This window comes from Nicotiana attenuata, chromosome 1, assembly GCF_001879085.1.
Source record: "Nicotiana attenuata strain UT chromosome 1, NIATTr2, whole genome shotgun sequence".
NCBI classification, from domain to species: Eukaryota; Viridiplantae; Streptophyta; class Magnoliopsida; order Solanales; family Solanaceae; genus Nicotiana; species Nicotiana attenuata.
The window spans coordinates 21904485-21914109 of record NC_031989.1 but is presented as its reverse complement, the minus strand read 5'-3'; the positions used below and the strand labels follow the sequence as shown (position 1 = coordinate 21914109).

General features: G+C 38.8%; 1 protein-coding gene across 1 annotated transcript; it reads right to left on the bottom strand.

Moving 5' to 3' along the window:
- Positions 284-7101, bottom strand: LOC109214855 (renalase). Its single transcript, XM_019378845.1, has 9 exons — positions 6812-7101; positions 6492-6618; positions 4803-4864; positions 4460-4687; positions 3093-3214; positions 1693-1831; positions 1215-1400; positions 819-935; positions 284-734 (listed from the first exon to the last, which is right to left on the bottom strand). The coding sequence occupies exons 1-7, from the start codon at positions 7055-7057 to the stop codon at positions 1239-1241; spliced, it is 1086 nt and encodes a 361-aa protein (XP_019234390.1). The 5' UTR covers positions 7058-7101; the 3' UTR covers positions 284-734; positions 819-935; positions 1215-1238.

Here is a 9625-nt window from a genome sequence, read left to right as displayed (position 1 = left end):
AGTGAGTACATTCAACCAAATATTTTCTCTGAAAGACTAGTGGAGGGAAATATTCTTCTTTACTTCTTCCAACTTGGTCGCAATAGATGATACTTGATTTACAATAAATCCTCGTAATGCAAGTATTATTTTAAACGACACTAATGCACCAGTTAATTGTACTACAGTACGGTTTTTCATTCTTAAAAAATAATGCTAACGATCACTTTGACTAAAGCAGAAGATCTTGTTAGTTTGATGTTCACTGTTGCAAGTTGTAACCAACAACACAAAAGTACCTCTCTTTGCTTGATGTAATTCTGGATTCTCGTGTTATTTCAAGTATTCCTTTTACAAGAAATGATACTTTCAGCGTCTGACTCGAGTATAACAACACTCTATTTTCATTCACAAACTTCACAACAATGGCAGACCTTATTCTGACCAAAACACAGAATTATCAAGAACAATTTCCTACGGAAAAACTACCTACTTGCCAGTTATCATCTTCTCGGCGCCCTACTGAACCGTCTATATGTACTCATAATTCTCGTACATATACAACACACTGCATATTCAAGCTACAAAAATTTCTCTTTTAAATTGTAGAACCGTAGTTCAAGGTTTTAATAAACTTGCTCACCAACTGAGATTCAAATGACATCAGTAGTTGACTTCTGAGTGCTTTTCTCTTGAACAAAAAGATGAAGGTGGAATATCCTACTCGGGCTCGATTTCTGGTATTGAGTTGGAACCTGAAAGCAGAATACGGTCGTCACCAATTGGAAATTCTAAAAGTTATCTTTCTGAAGGCTACCAGTATGCAGAAGATTTGCTACCTTCTCATGAGCTGCTAGCAAAAATGATTCAAGCTCAAGTCTGTCACTGACGTTGCAGAATGGTTGTTCTGTAGTGAGTCTTAATTTGTTCACTAGCTTTACCAACTAATCATCATCCTTCGGAGCAAAAAAGAAAAAGAATCAAATGTTTGTTGAAGCAACGGTAACATTGTCACCGTGTGACCTTTAGGTCTGCAGCCACTAATGCTTGTATTAGGGTAGGCTGTCTATATCACACCCCTATGAGTGCAGCCCTTCCCCGGACCATGCATGAATGCGGGATGCTTTGTGCATCGGGCTGCCCTTCTAATCAAATGTTTGTTGAAAGCATAATACATGTTCACAGTGAAAAGACACTAAACACGAATTACATGTAACAAATGCTTAAGAACTTACAAAAAACTTCATTACAGGATTAATTCATGTAGTGAGTGTCAAAGCTGGGGCCTTTCCGGTTTGATCAACAGATTCCAGTCCTGGGAACTGCCCTATATCATGTCCTTCAAGTGGCTTGTACTCATCGTGCAAACCAACAGCAAACTCATCTGAGCAAGGTCCACCTTGTTGGAAGTAATCTGCAATCTGCAGGAAGGCCCTACGGTCAGCATTCGAAAATATATAACAAGCTTGGGAATAACCTTTCAGCTTTAAACATCATAGTAAATTTCACGGTCATTTGCACGTCAGTATCGCTTGGTTGAATAAAAAATTTATTTTGAACCAAAAGAAAAAAATCACGGTCATCAATGGGATGAATACCCCGTAAAAGAAGCAAACAAGAAAAAAATATTACCCTGATCTCGATTTTATCATAGTTAGAGTAAGTCAATACGAAGGAAAAGACAGTAAGAACACAGAAGTTTTTGAGGATTACATGATCAGCAAGAGCAATGCCACTTATAGCTGCAGATTCTAAGCTTGAGCCAAGCAGCCAATCACCACATATACCAGCTCTTCCATGAGGATCAAAGATGCATGGAATTCCAGGGGTGTTGGTTGGAAGAGCTGCACCCCTGCAAAAAAAAGAAAAATAAACCAATTTAATATGACTAATGGATAGCAGGAAAGAATTTCTTTTGAAATAGATTTGGTAAAAAGCTAAGCAGAAAAACCCTGAAAAGGAAAAGAGAACAATGTTATCAAAGGCGAAAAGCGCAAAAAAGCTCTAAGGTATGTTGGGGCTTTAAGCGCAAAGCGCAAATAAAGTGTGGGTTTAATGAAAAAAAGGCGCAACAGGAGAAAAAGTAAATATATATATATATATAGTCGAAGATCAATAATTATAAGCATGAATAACACATATACAGACAAAAAATTGAAAAATAATTGTGGTAAAATGAAATATCAGTTATTTAGTGTCGTCTTTTCAGGATTACACTCTTCGGCAAGGAAAAGTATGCCTTAGAGCCTTGATGTGACACAGAAGGCTTAAGCGCGCCTTTGACAACACTGAAAGAGAATAGTGGCATTAACGGGATTGGCGCATTCAATTTCTACAGCAAAGCAGAACATACAGATCTTAGAATATAGAGACATTTTCTCAGCATAGCACCACGTCATCTTCTTGGACAACAACTGTAGCCGAATCTCCAACTTCAACTGTTCAAATCTAATTTTCACCCTATCACAGGAACAACTAGGTTGCACAACATTTATGATAAAACACCTTCAGTATTGTCCAGAACTTGTGTTTTCTTTGTGAGAACAGCTTCAACTCCAAAATATCCAACATTCTTCATGAACTATAATGCAGTGATATACATTCATTGCTAATTTCAGCTTCAGAAGAGAGGCACCTATTAATCACACTCCACTCCCAACTTATACTTAATTGTTTACTAATTGTTGATTAGAATGCATTAGACTGAAATGGAAAAGATGTGAATTTGAAGGACCAATAACCTCGTTGAAATTATATTTGAAAATTTATGATAAATAACAGTGATGAGAAGTCTTTATCAAGTATCACCCAAAAATTATAGACAAAAAACATGTAGGAGAAGAGATAGAATTTTGCCATTTCAGAGAGGGTAATATAATTGAAGTGTTGGTGCGTGTCACAGAAATTCAATTCCATTGATCCAGTTAGAAGAAAGTGAGAAGTGCTAAATGAGTCACGAATAAGAATTAATTTGAATTGCTAGTGGTGCCGTATTTTTATGCCATAGTAACGAATACTAATGTGATAGGCTTCATTTCAGTTTCTCATTATGCACTAAGCATTTGAGACAATATGCATACATTCTGACTAGATAAGTCAACATATCTTCATACCATAGTTGTAATCTGGTATAAAATGGCCTTTGGAGTGAACTTTTTGACAGTCCTAGAGCCTTCTCAACACCCTCAAGCATAGCTTCCTTCACTCTCTCTGCCGTCGCAGCTGGAATACTTTCCTGATAAAGAAAATTTGATTATTAATGAATATGTCCTATGGCGCCACTACACATGTGAAATGTGTACGTGCACAAATACACACACACACACAACATACACACACACCATAAATAATCTATACATTCTTCGCCTCAAAAGTTCCCTCAGCAACCACAGTGTCCAGGTAATTTTTATGTGGTTGCTGAGATAGCAATTTATGACAAATCACAAAAATTTAACCATCCCCTAAAAAATGGCTCAGAACCAGGAATCCATAACGAGCTTAAGGATTGGAAACACTTCAAAACTTCAAACAAGTACAGCTGCTGAGGGTCAAATTTAATAAGCATGATTTATAGGCAGGCCAGTCCAACTGAATTAACCATTGATCAGCCATCACACCAGTCAATCTAGGGAGGAAATTCCTTAAGGAAAGAAGAGCATACCGACTAGTTAAAGAGAGTTGGAGCTTATGAGGTGATAACGGAGATTTAGTGCTGAAAAGAATACTCTTTGAAATCAAATCCAAAGCACATTTTGTTTCTTTTTAGTGTAAATTGGATTATGTAAATGATGAGGAAAAACTAACTGATTTTATAGGTTAACTTGCACAATTAGGACCTATACTGGTGATTTCAAGATGGATCAAAAAAGAAAAAGATGAACTAGATTCATTTTTCATTTCTACATAAAATTTATTGTTGGAATTTCGTTGGACTTTGGCCAACCCAGGTAACATCCATAACCATGGGAATGATTGCTGACGTTTTGCTATGACAAGGATATGATATCTTGCTGACCTTGATTAATAGTCCCTTATTTACATGTCAACATTTTGTTTCTTCAGAAACAGATTATTAATCGCGGTTCAGTAACAGTCAACTGCCAGACAAAGCTAGCCTATCCTGGTCAATTTCAAAGTGTGTCAAATCACAAATGGAATGGCTTTTAATATGATTTTCAAATATGGTTAATTCTTAACCCATGATCCTCTATATAGTACTGTTTGTTGAGAGTTAGATCTAAGCATGTTGGAAAAAAATATTAAAACACTCTCATTAGCCGGTTTTTCTATGCATATGCAAAACCTTCACTCTGTTACCTGGTCCCTTTCAATCAATGAATAACTCACTAAATCCAATTTTGCCAACTATACCAACTACCCCAGTTCACCATTATTTTATGGCTAAAGTGAAATGTCAAACGACAAAGCCGTTAGAGATATTTATAGTTTGAGCTCAAAGTATTTGTCGCAAAAGAGAGACCTGAGGGACTTTGTTCTGCTTTCCAAAGGTTGCAGTGCTGAAAAATGTCCAACATTGTGGACCACTATCTCTACCTAAGAGTTTCTTAGTGTTGTTTGCCATCCAAGAGACAGATTCAACCCCTTTTACAAAAGCTCCTTCAAAGGGAAGGGACTCTGCATTTACAGCAGTAGGCAGAGGATCCTCAAATGCAGCAAGAAGAGCCCATATAGGACTGAGTTCAAGTCTCTGAGAAAGATTATCAAAAACAAAATCATTAATTGAAATAATAAAACAGGAAAGAAGAAGAGAATTAAGTTACATATGCATTGATTTGAGAAGCCCAGCTAATATTTGCCCATACCTTCATTTGTCTTGCAATGAGAGGTAAGCCTGATGATGCGAGCAATCTATTTGCACATTTTCCTGGTGACATGTAAAACAAAATACATTTGTAGCCAAAGAGAAATCACAATTATGCAGAAGGTACAAGCAACTGTGCTTTCTCTAGTGGACTGAATGCATAACAAAAAATTCCAAGAAACAGCAGAACTTACAAATAAAGACGAAGAAATCATCAAAAGATGCAGGACCAGACCAATAGCAGGATGCATTGGCAGAGGTCACGCACCCTCCACCTCCATATATAGTCTACTAGATTTTTATTTTTTTGATAACCGTGGTATTCGGACCAGCTTGCATGCATCTCAACTAATTCCATGGAATTATATTTTCTCCAATGCTTTTTTATTTCCTTTCAATGGACTTAGAATTGGCCTGCCCCCAAGGCGAATTAAACATCAAAACTCATCTCGTATTTGCTTATATAAAATAAGGAAAATGTAAAAGGAAAAGGAAGTGGATAGGTGCTGTTCTTAATTTTGCCTTAGGGTCAAATTTTGGAGGTTCTAGATTAGTCATCATTTAATTGATATATCATTTTGGTCTTGGTCTAGTCTTGAAACTGCTTAATGGTCCATGATCCTCGTTTTTTTCCATGTCAATAATTGTCTTATCTTTTGGGAGAGCGCTATATATGTTTTTGTACACGAATATTAGTATCAAATTGAATCAAGAAGTTCAGTAAAGCTTTGTTGTTTCGAGGCTTTTTCTTCTTTTGTTCCAATTAAATACTGATCGGCTCAGTTCAACTTTTTAACATTAAAATGTTTTTCTTCAAATCCTAATAATTATTTTATACTAGTAAATACACATTTTCACAAATTCCATGAGGGCCAACTTCTCTTCTCCAAACTAGCATAAATTGTTATTCACATATGTTTTCTTTATGCATACACTTATACTCTAACTTGCAAGATATTTCCTCTTATAGTTTATTTGTAATAACCTTAGCTCCCCCCCCCACCCCCCCCCCCCCGCCACCCCCCAAAGAAAAAACGAAAGGAAATTTTCTCATTTTGTCTCTTTGAAACTGGTTCAATCTACTCCTCAAATGGCATGCACAAAATGTTGCAAGATCTTGTCACCAATTACACTTACACACAGACCTTTTAAGATATCTATACTTCTACTTTTTATTGTATAATGGAAACAATCTAAGAATGCTTCCACTCCTCATTGATTACGACATCATGATGACATATGCATTCCTCTGACACAATATGAGTAAAACCTCATATCATGTATTTTCAATGAAACAGGAAGACTAATTTACTTGATCACCAAAAAAAACAGGGAGACAATTTTATGGAAAACAAAGGTTTTTCTATTACATATAAGTTGAAAACCCGAAAACACACATAATATAGTGATAAGAAATAAAATAATTTAATTGTGGAAGAGAACAAATTGGTTTACTTCAACAACTCCTAGCCATAGCAATGAGGAGGGAAGGCTCTTTGAAATGAAATATAGGGCAGGAAATAGGAGCATTTTGTCTTTCACCACCACTTCACTATTGTGCTCTTAGACAGAAGAAATGAAAGAGATAGACTAAATGAGGGTTTGATTTAGCATATTAAAAATTTGCTAATTCTTGCAAAGTAAAAGACTATCCAAAAGGCAAAACCACTAGAAAACTGAAAATAATTACCATTATGTGCAATGACAATTGCATCAAACTGCCCACAAGGCTTTTCCTTCTCACTAAAGTGCCACGTCCCGTTAAATGGTTCAAGTGTACTTACCCAACAAGGGCGCACCACATTGACCAAAGAAGTCTGCCCAAACACATCAAACTTTTATAACATTGAGAGGAAATAGCACCCAAAAGAATAAGTACATTATTTCTCCTTCCATTAATCATACAAAGCATGCATTCTCAACAAACAGAACTGAAGGGAATGTTTGGCTTAGTTGAATGGATGCATTATGTGAAGAAAGATATTTAGTATAACACAAAAGGTGGTGCACCTGAGATAGTAATGAATCCGCAAGTGGGCGCATTCCATTGACCCCTATATACTTGGGAGGAGAAGAAGGAAATGGAACAAAATGCCCACCAACTTCAAGCTCACCAATTGTACCTTGCCATTCACGAACCAAACCCCTCTTCAACCAGTCATCTACTAGCTCGGCAAATTTCGGGTTGGTCACCGTGAAGAACTGAGCTGCATGGTCAAATATCAAAGGCTGATGATCAATCATTCTTGTTCCCATTCTTCCTCCCAACCCATGTATTCCCTAAAGCAACCGAACATAATAAGATACACCAGATGCATTCTTCTATTGTGCATCATTATATATAACTAACAAAAACTGTCAAAGACAAAGATAATCAACTGGACGGAACCAAATTTAGACTTCACCAATATGAAACAATTTCTCAGTAGCAATCACTACAATCTTCTGTTTGAGGATTATTCCATGTCCAATAGAGTAACAAAACATTTTTTACCATACATATTTAGAGAAGAAACAAATGGAAGAGATAGTAATTGTCTTGATGAAAAACTGTTGAAAGCAAATGCTTGTCCGTTGTAGTTTCTCTTGATGTTCAAAATAGAAGCAAGTGCATAAAACATTAGGCAGAGGACAACCAAATCTTCATATTTAATTCAATTAAGGTGTCGTTTGGTAGGGTGTATAAGAATAATACTGAATAGGGTGTATTGGTAACGCTGGTGTAACGACTCGACCGGTCGTTTTTAGAATTCACGCCTCGATCCCCTATTAACTGCTTCCCCTAAGTTTTTTCTGCTATTTTGGTTTGCCGGGACANCGAAATAAGGTGGGCTATGTCAGGGGATGATTGTGGAGAATTGTGACGGCCTGTGGAGGCATTCCTATTTGTTTAATAATGTGATTGTGGGTTGCTTACCGGTATGAGCTTTATCGCTTGGAAGTTATGAGGAAACATCGCACGTGCGGTCCGTTCTCCTTTTCATGTTTACTAGCTGGTAGAATTTTGTTAGAAACATTTGCACAAGCATACACGTAGCTGAACACCCCTATTAGAGGTGAATTCCTCGTGATTTTGCTAAGGGTGGAGGTACGCCCTCGTTTATCCATTATATTTGTGAGAGTGGCCCTAGTTAGCCAGTTAGTTGTCGGTATGACCATGAGATTGATGGGGCATAGGATGCCAGTTGTTAGATTTCAGATGTTGGGTCTTCGCGAGTTGTGGTTTGTCCGAGACTTGGTGAAATTGTGGAAAGGGTTGGATAAGACCTTTGTGAACATCATTGTAGGATATGAGTATTGACTTGTTTTCCCCATTGCTGTGTTGTGGCCTTAGGATTTGAATTGTGATTCTGCCGTCATTTCCTATCCTCATTTATTATATTCTCGTTGTTACTTGTTGTATTTTTCCCTTATTGTGAATTGTAGCATTCTTGGTCATTCATGCAGTCTTTACATATTTATATGTCCTTTTCATTATTCCTATGATTATACTGTTTATTGACTGGTAGGTGCCTTGACTGTTCCTCGTCACTACTCCACCGAGGTTAGTCTTGATACTTACTGGGCACCGCCGTGGTGTGCTCATGCTACTCTTCTGGACATTTTAGTTGTGCAGATACAGGTACTCCCACTCAGTTCTGTCAGCCTTGGAAGGAGGCGTATCGGTAGAGACTTTGAGGTATATCTGTTACGTCCGCAGACCGAGGAGTCCCTTTCTAGCTTTCTGCAATAAGTATAGCTCTTTCAGTATTTCTCCTTTGTATAGATATTCTTGAGTCAGAGCCTCTTATGTATCCCTTAGCTTATGATTTGTGAGTTTTCGGGTTTTGGGGATGTTTTAGCTTGAGAATTGTTGTGGCATGTGTCGAGCGGCACCTTAAGACATTTTATTTTACTAGTTCAGTTTTATTGGAATTATTTTATTTCCGCATTGTTAGGCTTACCTAGTCGTAGGGACTAGGTGCCGTCATGACATGTTCACGGAGGGCGAACTAGGATCGTGACAAGTTGGTATCAGAGCTCTAGGTTCATAGGAGTCACAGATCACAAGCCGGTTTATTAGAGTCTCGTGGATCTGTACGGAGACGTCTGTACTTATCTGCGAGAGGCTATGTAACCGTTAGGAAAATTCCACTTCATTTGATTTCCCTGTCGTGCGAGATTTTGACATTTACAATCCTAAACCTCTGTCTTCTACTCTCTCACAGATGGTGAGGACACGTACTACCCGAGGTGATCAGGCACCCGCGCCCCCTGCTGCAGCCGTCGGAGGTCGGGGCCGGGGTAGAGTTCGAGGACGCGCACGTGGTGCAGCGAGAGCACCTGCGCGAACTGCCGCTGAGGTACCACCAGCAGATCCAGCCGGAGCCTAGGCACCTGACACGCCTACTGCTACTACTACTCCAGTTCGGGAGACTTTGGCACAGTTCATGAGTATGTACACCACTTTGGCTCAAGCAGGATTGCTTCCTCTTGCTGCAGCCACATCCCAGGCCGGGGGAGGAGCACAGACTCCCGCCGCCCGCACTCCTGAGCAGCGAGCGCATGTTGAGCAGGTCCCAGAGATTATTCCTGCGCCGCCTGCGGCACCAGTTCAGTCCGAGGGCATGGCAGCGGCTTCCGAGCAGGAGCAGATGAGACTAGAGAGGTTCAAGAAGTATGACCCTCCGGTGTTCAGTGGATTAGCATCAGACGATGCCTTGGGGTTTCTTGATGAGTGTTACCGTATTCTCCGTACTATGGGTATCTCTGGATCGAGCGGGGTTTCTTTCACTACTTTTCAGCTTCGAGGAGCCGCCTATGATTGGTGGCGCACCTATGAGT

Coding starts and splice junctions, on each gene's coding strand:
- LOC109214855 (XM_019378845.1), bottom strand. CDS start 7,057: ATGGGAACAAGAATGATTGATCATCAGCCTTTGATATTTGACCATGCA. Junction 4,865..6,491: donor AATTGTCATTGCACATAATG/GTAATTATTTTC, acceptor ACATGTCACCAG/GAAAATGTGCAAATAGATTG. Junction 4,688..4,802: donor TCATTGCAAGACAAATGAAG/GTATGGGCAAAT, acceptor AATCTTTCTCAG/AGACTTGAACTCAGTCCTAT.